The sequence below is a fragment of the Episyrphus balteatus genome, chromosome 1, assembly GCF_945859705.1.
Source record: "Episyrphus balteatus chromosome 1, idEpiBalt1.1, whole genome shotgun sequence".
NCBI lineage: Eukaryota > Metazoa > Arthropoda > Insecta > Diptera > Syrphidae > Episyrphus > Episyrphus balteatus.
In genome coordinates this window covers 37,346,340-37,366,854 of record NC_079134.1, presented here as the reverse complement: position 1 = coordinate 37,366,854, position 20,515 = coordinate 37,346,340, and the positions used below count along the sequence as shown (strand labels likewise).

At 29.9% G+C, this 20,515-nt stretch overlaps 2 protein-coding genes across 8 annotated transcripts in view; one reads left to right on the top strand and one right to left on the bottom strand.

Moving 5' to 3' along the window:
- Positions 1–20,515, top strand: part of LOC129905267 (leupaxin) — a 162,554-nt gene that overhangs the window by 63,370 nt on the left and 78,669 nt on the right. The window contains exon 1 of one of the 7 annotated variants that reach the window (XM_055980709.1): positions 738–857. The exons of 5 other annotated variants lie outside the window; for them this stretch is intronic. Coding sequence is in view for 1 of the 2 variants with exons in the window: in XM_055980705.1 (XP_055836680.1) it covers positions 14,396–14,414 (19 nt within the window). In the remaining variant the exon portion in view is untranslated. Of the gene's footprint in view, positions 1–737; positions 858–14,380; positions 14,415–20,515 lie in introns of those variants that run through there. One more of the 7 variants, XM_055980705.1, reaches the window with a different exon arrangement.
- Positions 3,870–10,682, bottom strand: LOC129905263 (uncharacterized). Its single transcript, XM_055980697.1, has 3 exons — positions 7,611–10,682; positions 4,252–5,272; positions 3,870–4,181 (listed from the first exon to the last, which is right to left on the bottom strand). The coding sequence occupies exons 1-3, from the start codon at positions 10,573–10,575 to the stop codon at positions 3,959–3,961; spliced, it is 4,209 nt and encodes a 1,402-aa protein (XP_055836672.1). The 5' UTR covers positions 10,576–10,682; the 3' UTR covers positions 3,870–3,958.

Genomic DNA, 20,515 nt, shown 5'->3' with positions numbered 1-20,515 from the left:
AGGAAGATATTGAGCAAAAAAAACTTCTACTAACATTCATTCCGAGATTTACCCCTTTTTTCTCCTTATTTTACTGTATTATAGGCTTTTTCCTCTATAAAATCAAAATCATACCTACTGAGTTTTGTTACAATTTGAATTTTAGAAAATGAAATCAAGAAGTCAAGAAGGAAAAATATAGAACGTTATGAACAAATTCCAGCTGATTTGAAAACTAAAGTTAAATAATTATACCATTTTACTGGATTTTTGGAAATGAAATCTATTTTTGTTATTGAAACGTTAAGTTTCAGTTGCAGATAAAATCTGCAGTGCAGATTTATGGTTCTGAAAAGTCTGGGAATGTGTTGAAAATCTGCAAAATGCAGATAAATCTGCCTATTGGCAGTACTGAATGCAATGGTAAATGGTATTTGTATACTACACATCGATGATGTAAATGTATAAACAAAATTTAAGTGAGAGAGAAAGTGTTTTGTGGTATTTTTGAGGTTTTCCTTTTCTCTATCATGAGTGACAGAGATAACAGGTAAGTTGAAATTGAAATAGACTAGTCCAGGGCTGTCGTTACGCCTTTAAAGTTTTCAATACTATAGAATACAATTAAATTCACGACTGGGTCACAGGATCTTGCTCTTAGATTTCATGTAACTAAAATTTTTAAAACTTTTTATATAGAAAAAACAACATTTGAAATCAAATTTAGCTTAGTTTTAAATGTTAAATATTTATTTCCGTTTGTTTTTAATTTATTTTAAATGTAAAAAGTTTTTGTTTTTTAATTTATTTTAAATTTTCTATTCTATTTTAAATTTAACACACCAATTAAATATGCAATAGCCCAATTTTGAAAAAAAGTAAGTCCAAGAAAAAGTATTTGTAACACAGTACCTTAAGTTAATAATTTATTTTTATTTTTAAGAAACTAATTAAGAAAATCTCCTGATGAAGCCGGAAAAAAACCCGGAGAAACGTTGGGAAAATATTGAATTAGTTTTTATCAAATGCATTAATTCTCTGAAAGATCATTGAGCCCGAAAATTTAATTTTAATTAATTTTATTTCTTTTGTTAAGATGCATTAAAAAACATCTAAATCAATTTTAAAGTTCAAGTGACCTCAACTCCAAATTTATAAAGCGTTTCGCCCAGGTACGACAGATCTAACTGATGAGCCCACTAACACGCCTTATTTTGGTCGATGTTTACCGACACTATATAAAACTCACAGCATGAATATACTGTGAATTTTAATATTCTAAGGGAATTTGCTTAAATTCAGACACTTAGAAAATGTATGCTTTATAAATTTGGAGTTGAGGTCACTTGAACTTTAAAATTGAATCATATGCAATCGCTCCACTTAAAATAAAAATAATTTAAATAATTTTTTATTATTTTTGTTATTTTTTCTTCGTTAAAAATCAAAATCGTTAGAGATTTTTTTTTAAACTTTTTTTCGAAATATTTTGTAATTATTGTTCAAAGCGGGTGGCAATGGTGCAGTGGATGTAGTGCTTGACTGCTAACCTGGAGGTGTGGGTTCGAGCCCTACCACAGGCAGCATTCTTTTCTTTATCCCCCAGCTATGAAGCCACCCGTGCGATTATATGAGATAATAACACTGTGCTAGTTAAAAAAAACCGACAGATGGCGCTCCTATCTTCTAAGCATAATTCGAGTATGCTGAACACGATGGTGTCCTTAGTTTTTCAAAGTTGACTCAGTTAAGAAAGATTTTGGCATTTGAAATTTTCAGTTTTAAGCCCAAAATCATCGAAAAGCTCCATATGCGAGTATATTTGGCATTGATTTGTTTTTTTTTTTTTTTATCGACGTTTATACATAGATCAAATATATGGTATTTTAGTAGAATAACAGTTTGTAGAAGATTATAATCAGTTAAGACTATTTTGAAACATTTAAACATACATGTTTGACAAAAAACTCTTTTCTCTTTGTAAAAAAAACTTCATATTCAATTTTTCTTCAAATTTTATTATTTTACTTTTATATCTTATGGCCAATAAAATCACACTATTTTGATGTTATTTCCTACAAATTTTTCAAAAAAAAATTAAATATTTTTTAAATCCAAAAATAATTTTTTTTTTTCATAATTTTATTTTTGATTTACCTAAATTAAAATTATACATTATAAATGTAAATGTTTTTGTAAAATAATCGTCGAAATCGAATAAGTTGTTTGAGTGAAATTCAGATAAAAAAACCCTTATATGGCAGGTATCGTTAATAATGATTTTCGAAAAAAAATTTTCATTAGAAGATATAATACCTTTTTTAAAAATTAACAGATGAATTTTTTAACAAAATAGTTGGAGCCGTTTTTGAAAAAATATTTAATTATTACAAAATCGGTTTATGACAGGAACCGTTAATTTTGGTCCAAAATAAATAAATTAATAAAAAGAGTTAACAAAAATACGCTACATACTAGCAATATTGATCCGCCCATCCATTAAGGGTGTAGCTTTTTATACAAACAGTATAGTACCTATATCGTAAGCAAAAACAATTGACTGAAGCAATAATCTTTTTTATCAAAAAACAAAACCGACTTCCATGTATAAAAACCGTTTTATGGTATTTCTATTAGTTTATATGGCCAAACGAAATTGAAATGGGACCTCACTGCAGGCACCAGCTATCCAATACAAAAAGAATTATCAAAAATGGTTCACTCAGTCCAAAGAGGTAACAAACATAAAAAAAAAAAAAAATACAGACCTCCTCCTTTTTGGAAGTCGGTAAAAAAAATCGAAACCAGCTTAGATCGGAAAACCTGTGCTAAATTTTTAGAGACTGCGGAAGCACGACTAGTATTTTAATTAGTGGAATTTGTTAACAGTAATGGACTCGGACATTCTGTTACTCTTACATCGATGACAGTCGAAGAACTTGTGGTGCATTCAAGTACGTATTGGATAGACTATCTAATATACAAAAGTGTCTGATTCATTCGTAAGTAAGAATCAGCTGTTCTTCACATTTTAAGAATTTCAGCTGTTCATGATTAGTTGTTATTTAACATGCGATTAAACAACAAAAAGGTATCCGGATAGCTTAAAATAGCTAGCACCCATTGCAAATTGAAAGTAAATCCATATTTTTTGTGCGAACTTTGTTTCGTTTCAAAACGTTTGTTCTTATTTTCACAAATAAAAATTTTCATAAATTTTGTATCCCATCAAAGCCTTAATGCACTTAACTCTATATGTATTAAATATTTTGTTATAATAAATTCTTTTTCTTTTTTTACAGGTAAGTTTGGACACTTGATAAATTTTTGATACCATTAATTTATATTAGTGCGTAAGTGTTTTTTTTTTTTAATACATTATAATGGTTTTATTTTAACGACTTATTTTGGCCTCATATTCGTATTCTCCATACTAATATCGTAATGTCTTATTGTACCAACGAAGCATTTCCTCGTAACGTACATAAAATCGTACATTGTTTTTGGTGTTTGCAATAGATTTTATGTGTCGTAACAGTTTTTAGATTATGTTTGACATTTAGAAATTATTTTAAACCGTCCCTTTATGAATGAAGTTAACAAATATTTTTTGAAATCGAAATTTCTGTAATTCCATAAGGTAAATAACCCTCTTAAAACGAAACTACTAGTTTTGGGATGAATATTAGTTTGCCTTGCCTTAACGAACTTTTTATATTAGGATTTTATTTATACCTGTTCCTCCTAGAAGAAGTAGTCTCGTGTAAAAAGGCCCATATTGAGGTGAATTACTGGACACTAGATAAGGCAGTTTTTAATCAATCTTGATATAAAATTATTTCTCAACCAGTTAGCATTTTTATCAAAGTGAAAACAATTCTAATTTCCAATATCTGAATATGAATTTAATTTTAATGTATTTGCCACATATATAAAAACAAAATAAAACAAAAAACAAATAATATAAATTTTTTTGTAATTATGAAAATAACTCATCTTTATTAACACTTAGTAATACTCGCTCTTCAAAAAGCTCCTCCTCTAAATTCTCATATCTCGCAATATATTGTCTAGTTTCATATGGAAAAAGTTTTTCAAAGGGTTCTGACGATGACAAGGCTGTGTTGTACTTTAGGAATACTTGTTTAACTGCAGGATAATCGTCCAACATTTTTAAGTCTTTTCGCTCATCGCTAAGGTATCTTCAAAAGAAAAAAACAATTAAAAATAAAAAAAAAAAAACAATTTATTATAAATTTCAAAACAAAATACCTTAAAGCTTCTATTTCAACTGAAAGCTGTGATTTATTGTGTTTTGGATCATCATCACCAAAATAAAAATCATCAATTTCTTCTCTGCATTTCTCTGTTTCCTGATTAACTTCATTTGCTTCCTTTTTATTCGATTTGGAGTTTTCAAATTTAACAGCGTTTACAAAAAGCGTTCGCCCTTCGTTCTTTTCCAGCTGATCGATGGCCGAAAGCCATTCTTCTTTGAAATATGGATGCGAAATACTGGCAATTGTTAAACGTTCGAGTTGTGGAGTTGGTTTGAAGTATTTATCAAATCTTGTCACGGATTTGCCAACAATTGTTTCTAAAATCGGTCTGCATACAGAGATCTCATTACTCTCAAGAATTTTCTCACATTCTTTCCTCATTTCCAATAGAACTGGTAAAATGAAACCTTGATAAGTGCTTTGTTCGCATTCCAATCGTTTAAATGCCATTGCCAAGGGTTTAAAACATTTGACATATTCTCTCAGATATTTGACTTCTTCATCACTAAATGGTTCCAACTTGACCATTTCAAAAAGTTCAACAAATGATGACTTTTCTTCTAGATTCAACACACTTGATATTGAATCGTAAATAGAACTCCATTTTGACACATCTGGGTTTTTTAAGTCCGCCAGGATTGTTGAGACTTCGGCATGGGTAGATGCAAGTGATAAAAATGAGAAAACTTTTTTCAGAGTTAATTCATGAATTGATTTCAATGAAGAATCTGAATTGATTACATTTGGTATATCAATTGTTACTATGGAACTTAGTGTGGAGGTATTACAAGTATGTGGTAAAAACTCTTTGATTTCTTCTTGAAATGGCACAGTGTGATTCTCATTGATGGTATCACCCTTGACTTTTGTGTTTATATTTAAGTCTTTGAAGATTTGACTAAAATTGTAGCAATTATTTGATATACTCGATACGATTTTATCCATAGGTAAATTGTAATTGTTGAGTGTTTCTTTGAGGATTATGTCTGCACTGCTTTTAATGGAAAAATCATCTAAAACATAAGACAAGTATTTTTGGAATATTAGTAATTTATCGTCATTTTTATCTTGTTTAAAATTCCTTACTTAAATTAAATTTTATTAATTTTCTTTGCATTTTCAGGCTATTTTATATTAATAACGGTTTTATTTTTCAATGTTTGAATTTGACAATTTTATCAATAAAAATACATAAAAAACATTTTTGTTAAAGTGAAAATCGTGATCCTTTAATTTTTTTGCAACAACTCAATCAAAAAAAAAACAAACAAAAAAAAAAGTGACTCAATAGATTGAATCAAAGTTTTGTAGGGTTTTTGTGGTCATATTAAACTGTAAAAAACACAATCAACATTACTGGTTTTCTTGATATTTACAACAACCTGGTTATCCTAAAAGTGCTTTTTTCTGGATTTTTCAAATTAATGCAAAAAATAAAAAAAAAAGAAATTTATTCTCAAAAACCCAAACATGATTTTTGTGGGAAATTTATTCAAGATTTCAAAACTCTCCTTAACTTTCTTATGCAATTTGCTATTTTCGATTCAAAGTTCGATATCTCAGCGTTGAACTTAAAAAAAAAAAAGCAATTTTAAGCTGAATGAACAACGCATCCGATCCAAATAGTGGTTAAGTTTGAAAATCCAAGTTTTTAGACCAAATAAAATGAACTGGAAAGATTTAAAAAAAAAGTTTGAGCTTTAAAATTAATTTTTTTTTTAAATTCCAGTATATTTGTAGGGGAAACACAGTCAACTGAAAAACCTCAAACAAATTTGGAATTTTTTGTATCCCTTATTTTTTTCGGTTAGTGTTAGTGTATATAGTAGATTTAGTCCTGAGGAAATTGTTGAACAATTTGCAAACAAAAATAAAGAATAGATTTTTTTCGGCTCGTATTCGTTTTCTACTAAATAAATAGAGAGAGAAATAAACAAAACGTTAACGAATGATCGTAATCGTGTGCGGTAATTCGACCCCAGGCAGTAAGTGTGACCCTGAGGTTATGTCATGAGCGAAGTCATGGACCCATAAAAGGGGAGAAAGGAAGTCAGGTGTTAAACAAAAACAAAACAAAAACTGAGATGCGACTTGCGGTGCCAATTGCTAATGGTCGCTGTATTTGACATTTCATTCATACGAGTAGTCGCAGAGAGCTGCGAACTGTAATACAAAAATTGATGTTGAATTAAAAGCGAGGTTAAATTTGTGCGAATCATTTGTTTGTAGCTTTGTGGAATGCGTTTTTTATTTGTGGACTGCGAATTTGCATCTGACAGTTCGCATGTAGCGGTTGTTGATCGCATAGAAAATATTAAAATGTGTGTTTTTTTCTAATTTTAACAAGTTTTAACTATATTTAAATATGTCAATATGATCACTTATTTACTCTATTAAACAATAATAATAAGAATAAGTTAATATTTGCTTTAGTAAAAAGCTTTAAAAGATTTATTCGCAGACGCAGGTCGCAAGTCATAAGAATGGCGCTTAAAGGCTCAAAAATAAATTTTTGTTGACACCAAACCAATATCAACTGGACCTATAAATACGGTGACTATCCAAATTCCAAAGTACCAATTTTATAATACTCCGATACTACATTGTGGATGGAAAAAGTGTGCTGACACCTTTCTTCTGAAAAGGACCCATTTTTCGGTTAAAAAAATAAAAATTCTTTGTCATTCTTGTATTTTACTTCACGGAAATTGAAATTTTAAGAAAACCTGAGTTGCTTTTCTTAATTGAAGCTTATTTTAATTGCATTGTTCACTTTTATTGTCAATTCAGTATCAGTCAAAGTGCAATAATACAACAATCGAATTGTGCTGACTCTTTGAACGTGCCGACGATTATTCACTGCCGATGTTTGGATTGCGACTTTTCGGATGACACGACAAGTTGAATCTAATTTTAAACGTGAAGAAGTGTAGTTTACTTTTAATCATTGCAAAATATAACTTATACTTAAAAAGTTATAACAGAGGAATACTGAGTATGAAAAGACGAGATCATAAACATTGGAAAAGACAATTTTACTTGATAATTAAGTTAAAAAAAAAAATGTAAAAATTTAAGTAGTTTGCCTACTTAATGGCCTGTTTCGCTAGGACGAATGATATAATTTGTAATAAAAAAAAGAAACTTTCCTAGGATATGAAATAAATATCTACGAACGATTCCAAACTTAATTATTGTCAATAGATCATTTTATGTCCTAACTCATTTTATGGAAATGAGATGAAAATTATGTCATTTCAAATTTGTCGAAAATTATCTCATTTGCCCTAAGTCGAAACAGGCTATAAAACACTGAAAAGTTATATGCATATATTTTGTTAAATTACCTACCAAAACGTTTGCAAGCCAATGCCACTGATTTCCGTTTAAAATTAATTGCATCCAACCAATGACAAGTTATTGTAAAATAATGATTAAACTTGGACGACCATAAATCAATTGTTATACACACAAAATCAACATTTTCCAAAATTGCAGTAATTTTACTTCTAAATGTTTTAAAATTCATCTCAATTTGTTTAATAAGTTCTTCTTGAGTAATTCGAGTTATTCTTGCATTTGTAGAACAATCAAATAATGCCAAAAATTCTGACGATTCCACTTCATTCAATGGTGTTAATGTTCGAAGGAAATAATTCAGGACATTTGTATTAAATTGTGTTTGTTTATCTTCTACAGATTCTTCATCTAGTTTTGGTATTTTTGGTAATATCGTTGATTCTGATGATGTTGTTGTAGTCCTTGTTGGCGTAGATTCTCTTCTTGTTGTTGTTGATGAAGTACTTGTTGTAGATGATAATAAATCCATTTGAATTTCATGTTTATTTTTCCTAAGTCTACCTTTTTGCAATAAAATATATTCATTTAATTCTGTTAAAGCAGCTTTTCCATGTCTCATCTTAACATGCCTACGAAAATGTGTACTTGAATTACCCCTTAACTCCTTGCATGGCTGACATAATTGACATATTACAATCTTGTGTTGATGTAGATTACTCAACAATTCAAAATATTTTCCATCAAATAATATTTGATTATCTAAACTTAAAAATTTCATCATTCGATCATTTGAATACTTTGGTAAAGGTGATTTTGTTTCATTCAACATTTTTGTGTCATTCAACATTTTTAATTCTTTCGACATTTTTGTTTCATTCAACATTTTTGTTGATGGCGAAGATGATGGTAGTAAATTTCTTTGTTGAATTTCTTCTTTATCTTTTCTACTTAATGAATATTTTGGTAAAGGTGATTTTGTTTCATTCGACATTTTTGTTTCATTCAACATTTTTAATTCTTTCGACATTTTTGTCGAAGACGAAGATGATGATAATGAATTTCTTTGTTGAATTTCTTCTTTATCATTTCTGCTTAATGAATATTTTGGTAAAGGTGATTTTGTTTCATTCGACATTTTTGTTTCATTCAACATTTTTGTTGATGACGAAGATAAAAATGAATTTCTTTGTTGAATTTCTTCTTCATCTTTTCTACTTAATGAATATTTTGGTAAAGTTGATTTTGTTTCATTCAACATTTTTGTTGATGACGAAGATGATGGTAATGGTAATGAATTTCGTTGTTGATTTTCTCTACTTTCATCTACCAAAGTAGTTTTCGTCTTTAATGAAATATTCTTTTCAATTTCTTTTCTCATCGATAACGGTGATTTACCATGAAACTTTTTCAAATGTTCTACAAAATTTGAACTTGAATCTATAACTCCTTTAATGTGTTTTGGTGGATCGCATAATTTACATGTTGCACGCAATAATCTACCATTTCTGCTTTTTATTTGGAAATATTTTCCATTTAAAAGCTTTTGATTGGCTAAACATAAATCTTGGGCAGTTAAATTACTATTTGAGGTTATAGGACTTTCTATGTCCATTTCTTCATCCATTGATTCATCATAATAACCGTTATGTGATGAAACAACTTCATCTTCTAATTCAACTTCAGTTTTTATAAAGCCTTCACTTATTCGAAATTCATTATCATAATCTGACTCTTTTTGCATTTCTTTACTAAATGACATTTCATCGATTATCGTTTTTTTGTGCTTTTTTTTACTAAATGACATTCTTTCATCGATTATCGATTCGGTTCTTTTTGATGTCGATGGTTCTTCAGTGTCATCTTTGAGTTTCTTCAATTGCATTGAATTAAACGAAATATACTCATTTAATTCATCAAAAACCCGATCCCCATGAATCCTTTTAATGTGCGATTTGAAATTAGAACTTGAAGTTCCTTTAATATCCTTGTGGGGATAACAAACCATACAAGTAGCAATAATCTTCGATTCGTCATCTTTGAATTTTAATTCAAAATAATGCCCATCGAAAAGTATTCGTTGGCTAATGTTTAAAGTCTCCAACATTTGGCTAATGTTTGCAGTTTCCAACAGTTCATTGGTCACTTTGGGACTGTTTTTTTCTATTCTCCATTTTTCTAACAAAATTAATCTATCTAATTCTTCCATAACCGATTTGTCATGTTTCAAAATCAGATGAGATCGAAAATTGAAACTTGACGAACTTTGTACAAGTGTGTGTGGCTTGCACACTTTGCAAGTTGCTACCATTGTTTTAGCAGTTTTACTTTTTAATTCAAAAAATCTACCATCGAAAAGGATTTTTCTTAAACTTAAATCGTCTATGGTTGAATTTTTTATTATTTCTGTCATCTCAATGTCTTCTTGGGGTGATGATGATGACAATGGAGTCTCAACAATTTGACTTGTTTCATCATTGTCATCATCTCTTATTGGAGACAATAAAGAAATTATTTCAATTTCTTGACTTTTATCAGCAGTCAATAGAGATTTCTTCCATCGAAGATGGGAATTTAAATCTTCTATAATTGCATCGCCATGATATCTTTTTAAATGCATTCGAAAGTTCCATGTGGAATCAATGGTTCCTTTGACATCTTTTGGTGGTTCACAAACCATACAACTAGCAACAACAGTTTTATCATTTCGACTTTTAAATGTAAAATATGTTCCATCAAATAGAATTTGATATAGCAAACTTAAATTATTTAATATTAAATTGTTATCTGTGTAATTTGTATCTTGACATGTTGTAGATAATGGATCGTAATTATTTTCATGTTGATAATAATTATTAACATGTTCTTGTGAATTAATTTCATTTTTTATAATAAAATCACCAACTTGATAGACATTTTCATATTGTTGTGAATATTCATCATAGGTTTGTTCGATTTTTATGTGAGGTGGATGAATGAGATCATTTTGTAATAGATTGTTTGATTGATTTGTTTCCATTTTTTTTTTAAATTTTGATAAATATTTTGTATTTTTTTGTAAAAAAAAAAACACTGGAATTATTTGAAGTGAAAAAAATTTTTAAATGACAAGTAGAGAAAATTTATAAATTGACAAGACACAAAAATTAAATTGTGTGAAACAGATATAGATAATTAGATTTTAGAGACAGATAGAATATGAAAATGAGAAGGAATTTCTATAAATTGAAAATTATTTTGAAAGAAAGAGAAAACATTATTTGTTGCATTAGTTTTGTTCTCGCTCTATCATAATATACCGGTACGAAGCCAAGTAAACAAAATTATAAATATAAAATTGAAGTAGGACAGATAGTGATGTGTGGTATTTATGTTGTCTTTTTCTATTATGTCATTCTGTTTTTATACATTTTTAGATATATGTGTGGGTGAGTGTTAAAGAAAGAGAGAGTGAAGAATTTGTGTGATTTGTGCAAGAGTTACCATCGTAATATTGTTTTGTGTGAATTGTACAAGAGTTGCCAATCAGGGCTGTCGAAGTACCACAATTGGACTTTTTTTTTCTTTTGTAGTTCAGAACAAAGCCTGAACTGTGAAACAAAAAATTTTATTTCTTTTGTAAGCCTAGTACGCAGCTGAAGCGAAACGGAATCTTGAACAAAATGTTTAAATCTCCAAAGTCAACAGCGAACATGTTAACGAAAAAATACTATCTAATATTAAAGCAAAGTAAACATAATAAAAATTTAAATACAAGAAAAAACATCAGAAAATAAGTTTTAAAGCAAAAACAAAACAAATTTAATTTCGTTCAAAATTTCGTTCAAGATTTCGTTAACGAAATTTTGAATGGAAAATTTCGTTTCGCTTCAGCTGCGTACTAGACTTTACCTCTGAACATTCAGAGCTTCAAATTTGTGTTTCTTTTTTTTTTTGTTCTGAACGTCTTCTGAGCTTGTTCAGAGCGCTATCGGTGGACCCAGAATAAAATAACTGAGTGGATCGAGCTGAGTTCTGAACAAAAGCATTTGAAAAGTGAAATTGATTAAAATCTCAAACAATTAAAATAATGGCGCAAGACCCAACTAACATTTCAGCTTCGGATAAAGTATTACAAAAGCTACATTTCAGCTTCTTTTAAACTTTAGTAAGGTTGTTGGGCATGGAAAAATGAGAACGTTATACATGTTTGACCCTCTATAAGGATCTTAAACGAAGCTTTACCGAAGCTCTAAAGAAGCTTTGAGATTTGACAGATAGCTTCGGAAGAGCTTGTATAACTTTTTAAAACATGTCTTATCCAAATTAAAAAAAAAAAACAACTACAAAAACAAAAAGAGAATTCTCTTTTAACTGGTTTTAAATCATGAATTTTATGTTTTGATCTGATATTATATATAACATTCGGGATCGGGTTAAAATTCTGGCTTCAAAATTCTGCTTTTTTTAACGAAAATTCTGTTTTTCAAAATTCTGCTTTTTTTCTATTCTGCTTTTCAAAATTCTGCTTTTAAAAATTCTGCTTTTTAAAATTCGGCTTTTCAAAATTCTGCCAGCATTATACTTGAACAAAAAAATTCTGCCAATTCTGTTTTTTTTTTTTTTATAGCATATGCGCTGACTAAAGAAAAATACACCTCATTAATGTTATTCAACATTGGTACTTTCCTAAATTTTTTTGTTTAAGTGTCGCAAATATTTTTTAAAATGCATAGACTGACTTTCTTTCAAATAAAATCTATGTTTAACTTATTGGAACCGATGTTGTTTGATACAAAATATACCTTTTCTTATTCAAATTTTTGAATATTCATCTTTATTTGATAAATTAAAAAAATTTTAATTATTTTCGAAAATGTATTACCTTTTCTTAATATTTTCAAATTTATTCATTTATTAAACAAAAATTAATTACACGGTGTAACACTCAAAATATACGCGGGCGGAGACCTATCAGATTTTGTAGAGCTAGTCGCACTGAATACGAAACGGTATTTGAAAATCCCCTAACACCCCCAAAATCTGGAGTTACGGGCAAAAAACGGTTTCTTGGACCTTCGCCCATTGAAAAAATTCTAGCTTCGACAATTTTTTACCCATTTTCGATTTTTTTTTACAGTTTCTGATAGAAGATAAATATACCTTATTAACAATGTATAAAACATGTAACTCGGTTAAACCACTTAGAATTTATAAGATGTCAAAGTTCAAAAATTCAATTTTTTTTGTCATTTGCCCAACTTCGGCATCAATTTAAAGTATATGTTTTCAAAACAACATGCTATTTAAAAAATATATTCTAAAACTATATTTATTTCCCAATTGATCGAGGTATTTTTTATGAAAATCACTTCAACATTGGCTTAGAAAAATTAGGAACATGTTTTATACATTGTTAAGAAGGTATATTTATCTTCTATCAGAAACTGTAAAAAAAATCGAAAATGGGTAAAAAATTGTCGAAGCTAGAATTTTTTCAATGGGCGAAGGTCCAAAAAACCGTTTTTTGCCCGTAACTCCAGATTTTGGGGGTGTTAAGGAATTTTCAAATACCGTTTCGTATTCAGTGCGACTAGCTCTACAAAACCTGATAGGTCTCCGCCCGCGTATATTTTAAAACCTCATTTTTGTAACACCGTGTTATTGCATTCAAAGAATGAAAAATTATGAAGGTAAGTAATCAAGTAAGCAGAAAATGACTTTACAAATTTTTGCAAAAATTAAAAAAGTGTTTGGAAAATTTTAAAAAGCGCGAGCTTTTTAACATTTTCCAAACCCTTTTTTAATTTTTTGCAGAATTTTGAAAAACAGAATTTTGAAAAGCAAAATTTTGAAAGCAGAATTTTGTAAAGCAGAATTTTGAAAGCAGAATTTTGACAAAAGAATTTTGACAAAAGAATTTTGACCCCGGCAGAATTTTGACCCCAACCCATAACAATCCATTAGTTTTTAGTATATCTATTAATAATAATTTTAAAAGTATATAATTCTTTTACCACACACAGGAATCGAGCATGTATCTGCTTTGTGGTAGTCCACCAGTCTACCTACTTGGCCATTCTAGTATATTCATTAATCAGTTCAAATAGCAAAAAAATGTCCGAGCTAAATTATTCAATGTCAACACCAAAAAGTGTCCGAGCTAGATTATTTTATATTAAAACCAAAAATCAAGTACATACAAAACTTGGTAATTTCTATAAGTTCATTAATCAGGGGAAGAACTACGGCATACGTTCGTTAACGTTTTGACTATTGCTCTCTCTATTCAATCAGAAGAAAACGATAGAGACATAAAGCGTCAATACGTTAACGTACGTATGCCGTAGTTCGACCACAGGCTTATCCAAAAAAAACAATCTTTCTTCGTTTAAATTTCTTTAAGAGTATTTAAACAATTTATTAGAAGTTGTTAAACAAGACCGAATTTCTATAAGCAGTTAACTTCTGAAGCAAGCTCAATACAAGCTGTATGAAAAGTAGAACCTGCGAGATTTCAATTTACAGAAGCTGTTGTGCTAGTTGGGGAGTTCTTGTTTAGGCAGTCTAGTTTTATATTTTAATTTAAGTTTTAAATCTTATTTTATGTTTCTTTAGAAGAAAATGACAAGCAAAGCCTTGTACGCTGCTGATGCGAAACGAAAAATTTTCAAGTCTCCAAAGTCGACAACGAAAATGCTAACGAAAAAATATCATCGAGTATTCTGTCAAAGTCAAAATAAAAAAAATTCAAAATTAATTTAAAATCAAGAAAAATTAACAGAAAATATTTTTTAAAGCAAGAAATAAATAAATTAAAAGTGAAAAAACCGTCAACATTGCTCTTGGAGTCAAGAAAAATGCACAGGACAGTAAAAAGTAAGTGACAAATAAGTGAAAATTCTCTAATTTTTCGCTAGAGCTGCGTACTGAAAAACAAAAAGCAAAACGAAATTTTTCGTTCAAGATTTCGGTAACGAAATTTTGTGTAAAAAATTTCGTTTCGTTTCAGCTGCGTTCTAGGGTTTTATTGTTTTGACGTTTGTTTTTTGGTGGTGTGTAGCTATAAAAGTGCTAAAAACATGAAAAATTTAATGAAAATTTGAAGGATATGTTATTGTTTTGAGCTTGCTTGACGAAATAATTTTTTTCACAATTGAATATTTGAAGAAAAGTTGGAGTTGTGTGAAGTGGCAGTTGAAGTGTTGGATTTGAGAAAAAAAAAAAATTGCATTCATGTGAGAAATTTGTCCCACAAAATTATTTTGCCCTCTTTCAGAATGACATGACCCCTCAGACATTTTTTTTTTTATGGGACGCGCCTAACCCTCTCTTTGTGGGACGCACCTAATCAAAAAGGCAACCCTTGAACAGATTATTTTGTGCTCTTTCATACGCTTGCAAAACTCATCTCATAAATAAATAAATGAAAGAGAAAATATGATATGAACTGAGCAAGACAAAACAAAAAAATTACTAAATCTGTTGCCGAAGCGAAAATGAGACAAATATATAAACACAACTACTGTTATTTTTTGCCATTAGTCTAGTATGATTTTTGTTTATGTTGATTTTTATGAATCTCCTTAAAAATTCGATGATTATTTGTTTTCGTTTGTTGTTTACAAAATATAAGGTTAATCAACAATTAAAATGGATTATGATAATATTAACAGTAATATTAATTTCAATGATAATCATTTATCCTATCCTTATAACATTCTTTCCATTAAAATGGAAAACTTCGACGATAATGATACAGAATATGAAAATAAATTTGAAATAACTGATTTTTTATCAAAAAATCAACCCAAATCTGATGACAATAATCAAGAATTTGTTCAAACAATTAACGATGATGAAACAAACAAACAAATAGACCATCCATTATTATCAATATTATCAATTGATGAAGATCAATTTGATGACGATGACGTCACACGCAACACTATCTCAATGAATTTGCATACAAAGAATTTATCTTTAACAAATGCAATCCTTTTTAGTGGAAGATTTTTCCTACTTAAAAAGACAACAAGTTTATATTTTTTTTCGAAAAAGCCTGTTCGAAAATTTTGTGCAACATGTATGTTCTGCAAGACACTTGTCAAAGGACAATCACTTGTAATTTTTCGAATGCATCTTCAAAAAAATCACAGTAATGCAATTATGATAGAACTAGACGAACATATTCGTTTGGAAAAATCTCGATTAGAGACAATACTAAATGTTTGTCCGATATTAAGTAAAGATGAAATGGACATGGAAATAAAGAAATTGGATTTAATTTATCATGTCCTTTTCGATGGAAGGTTTTTCACCTTAAAGACTATAAAACCATATATAAACGATCATCATAAAAAATCGTTTATTGCAACATGTCTGTTTTGCCGGAAAGATATACAGTAGCGAGCAAAAAAAATGCAAACAATAAAAACATTTACATTTTTTTGCTCGTCTAAAGACGCATATTTAGGTAGACTTTTGACCAAATAATGGTTTTGGAGTAAAATATTCCACAAATTGATTCTGTTTAATGAAAATAAAACAGTTTCAATATGCCAAATTTGGTAACTTAGTTCTTGTTGAAAACTCTTTAAACCTCTTTCGTTTGCATTTTTTTTGCTCGCTACTGTAAATGGAAAAAGCATACACTATTTCCGAATGCATTTGAAAAAGAAACATGGAAATATGATTTTGAAGGAATTAAATGAATATCTTTGTATGGAAAAATCTCGATTAAACAATATTCAAACAAATCCAGAATTGCCAACTTCAACATCATCATTAATTCAAAAAGAAAATTCTGTTGTGGATTTGAAATTTCCACTTTTGAAAAATTTAAATCGAAAACTTCAAATACTTTTCGATGGAAGATATTTTGAATTGTTGAAAATTAAAAAAACTAGCAAAGTTGTAAGATGCAAGTTGTGTCAACCTCAACAAAAAGTAATCAAGCTATGTTCAATTGTTCAATTTCTAGATCATGTCCAAAAGAAACATGGTAATGCAATGTTCGATGAGGTAAATGAATATATTTCTTCAAAAATAGCCGCCCCAATAGATTCATCAAACACTGATGAAAGCAGAGAAATTGGACATTGATCGCTTCAGCCAATCTTAAGTGCAACAAAACGATGTTGTTCAACAACAAGGAGGAGTAAAAATGTAATTTTTATTTATAAGTTTCTTTATTTAGTTGATAGAACTAACAATTTTATGCAAGTAATAAAGTATTTTTTGTTTTGTACCTTATAAAAATAATAAAGTTATCATAAGGATATGTTATAAAATCTGGGTTTTTACTTTTAGTGACTTCTTTTTTAAGAGATAATTTTTTAGAAGAGACGGGAAATCGGAAAAATCTCAAATTTAATGAACTATTTTTCACTTTAGATTAAAAAAAAAAATCCCAATCGAAATTCAAAAATATAAGTCTCGATTTTTATAAAAAATTCACATCTATTAGTAGGTATACACTATTCAAAAAAGTAATGTCGTGTTCTACACTTAGGAGCAACAAAAACGAAATCAAATAAATTCGCATATTAAAAACAAAAATTGCAGTGAATAAAATATTTTTTCTTCAGTCTCATGGCCTCATTTTTTAAATTTTAGTTGTTTACTTTGAATTGTTGTGTAAAACATAAAAATGCATACGATAGTATTAACGCTATCTGTCAATAAATTGCAAATTTTCCAGATACTCTCTGTTTCAATTTCAGTCTTTTTTTCCTTACGATAGTATAAACATTTTTCTTGCCCATGATAACAAAGGCCCACAAAAAAAGAGCCAATATTTAAACAATAAACATATATGTAATTTTTTTTTCAATGTTCAATTCATTTTTATTTTTCATCAACTTAAAACTATCTTAAAGCTAGACAAAAATTCATAAAAACTAGCCTACTTATCAATTACTTACAACTAACTTACTGGCCCTATACGGGCACTCTAAGTTATAATTCAATTTTCTTAATACTAATGCCTTTCGGCCTTATAACTATTTTTATACTAATATTTCAATGGCTTTTATTTTTCACCAAGAAATAATTTTAAAAAAACTTGGAATCTTATCATTTTTTTTTCTTATTTTAAAAACTTACAAACTAATTAAAACTACTTACAAACTAATTAAAACTACTTAAAAACTAGAACAGCCACAGCAAGCAATTTTGTATTTTTTGTATTTTTTGTATTTTTTTGTTTTTTTTTTGTATTTCTTGTATTTATTTTTTTTTGTTTTTTTTTTTTTTGTATTTTTTTGTATTTTTTTTTGTATTTTTTTTTTGTTTTTTTTTTTTTTTTTTTTTTTGTGCCACCCCGACTGTCCCTACTTAAAACTAAACACCTAAAACTATGTAAGCCGGCCAAGGCATAAAAACAAAGACCACTTTGTCATATCAATTCAAACTACAAATTACTAAGCCACCAAAACTGGTTCTCCTGTTTTACCCTATCTCTTCGGTCCCGATCGGACACAGTCCTACTGAACCGAAGACGCCCTTCTCCGCCTAATGCGAGGATGTCCCTGTCATACAGCAGTCGCCTATGCACGGTTCTTCGCCCGACGTGGTAGATTAGCGGAACTGCCAATCTATCTTGTACAAGCCCCCGACTATCTAAATAGAGGAATGCCTCAGGCGGAATATAGCCGCTTAAACACACACTCTTGAAGTATTCGTCGTTAGGGTAGTAAGCCCCAAAAATGTAGCTATTTGAAGAGGACATCGCTCTTGAAACGTGGCCACGAACAAGCTTCAGCCTAAAGTTATCAATTCTATTTATGTTGGCCCTATTGTATAAAACCTCATTGGAATAGTAATGCGTGTAATCAGATTCGGGTGTTCTGTGCAGACCAAGGCAGCGTCTAAGACACTGCCTCTCAAACACCCGAAACTTTTCCATTTGAGATGGAGCAACGTTGAACCACACAGGGCATCCATAGACAATCATCGGCCGGATAAGGGCCATGTAGCAAATCACCTTAACCCTGGTGTCAAGCCGACTGCTATAAAACAGCCGTTTCGTCAGGGCAAAAGCTCCCCTAGCTCTGGCCAGAGCAGCATCCATATGTCTATTGAAATATAGATATTGATCTAGCCAGATGCCAAGTTACTTTACTACACTTTTACTCGGCAGTGGATGTCCGTGTGGTCCAGCGATCGCCAGCTTCCGCCAGTTCCTTCGCGTATCCCTTGAGGCCCTAGCCAAGGGGGTCCTAAATAGAATCGTTTCTGATTTCTGACAGTTGATTTTCAACTTCCAGTCATCACAATATCGCTGAATTTTGTCAAAGTCACGTTGCAAGAGAATTCTTATGACCTCAACTTTTGGATCTGTTCTGTACGCAATTAGGTCGTCGGCATACGCAATTGCCTGAGTTAGACTTCCTATCAGATCGCTGGTGTAAATACTAAAGAGAATCGGTGAGTTCACCGCTCCCTGTTGAAGACCATTTTTAATATTAAAAACTCCAGTAGAAGTTACATTGCCACTTTTGACAACAAACGTTCTACCATTGAGCATGTCATAAAGCATATATAAAAGTGGTTTACTTATACCAAGTCTTGTTAATTTAAGATAGAGACCTTCTAACCAAACGGTGTCGAAAGCTTTTTCCAAATCAACAAGACAGGCACCCGTGCACTGTTTTTTAGATTTGTTCCACTGAATATCAGATACAAGTTTAGACGCGGCATGAATAGTATCATGTCCTGCCTTAAACCCGAATTGATTATCCGGTATGATATTGTTGTCCTCAGCCCACTGAGACAGAGCCCTATTGATAACTTTTTCAAATACCTTGCTGATACTTGGAAGGAGACTTATCGACCGGAGATTTGCCGGATTGGAGTTGTCCTTTCCCTTTTTCGGTAGTAAACATATATGTATTTTGACGTCCTGAATCCGAATCATAAGTCAGTTTCGCCCAAATATCCTAAAAACTGTGAGTAAATTGCAAAAATCCCAAATTTTAATGCGGTTTTCATTGAAAATTCTTCCTCGAGTAAAAAAAAAATGGCTTTTTCCGGCGTTGGAAATCTTGTTTTCATAAAAAATACCAAGGATAACTTTGAGTACTTGAAAATTCTTAAAGAAATACCCAAAAAACTGGGTCTCGCAAACAACTTTACGTTCGAAGAGGACAATATTCCAACAAAGTAGGTACGCAAGTAAAACATTCCGCTTCGTCTCGAGATCTGAATCCTATGAGTTAACGAAGAAAAAATGATCATACGATCATACTTGACGAATGGAACAAAATTTCTCCAGATACGACCACCAATCTTGTCCAATCGATTAGATACAGATTGCAGGAAGTGGTCAAGAACAGAGGAGGTCCTACTAGTTATAAGTTTATTTTTTTCTTAGTAAAGTGACTTCTATTTAGTTTTTTTCAACGAAAATTAGTCAAAAAATTAACTGCACGGAGACTTTTTTGTTCCTTATTTTTTTCTTTTTATGCTACGAATTTTTGTTATTTTAATAATTTTAAATAAAATGCTATAATTTTTTTAAAAAAATATTTATTGATATACTCTCTTTGATTTCTGGTACCTTCTGTAAAAAAAATTTCGATATCTTAAATTCAATATTTTAAGGAAAAAACTTAAAAAAATTGTAGCTCCACGGAGACTTTTTGGACTATGTGTATTTCGAATTCCTTTCAACTAATTGCAGTCGCTTTTAAAATTCCATACTTCTTGCCTGTTTAGGAAATTTAGAAAGGTAGCGATCTCTTTTTGTGAATGTATGTGTGACCAAGTGACCAATGAAAATCAAAAGAATATGCGTAACTTCATAGTAAGAACAAAACGACGTATGTACATACTTTTTTTTAATTTTTTTTTTTGCCTTAAAATGATTTATAGGTATTTCACAAATTTACAAAAAATGGCTCTGGTTTTTCATTTCTTTACAAAATTTTACTTTGGTTTGACGTTGCGTATTAGTCAAAGTTGTAGTGTGTGTAAAA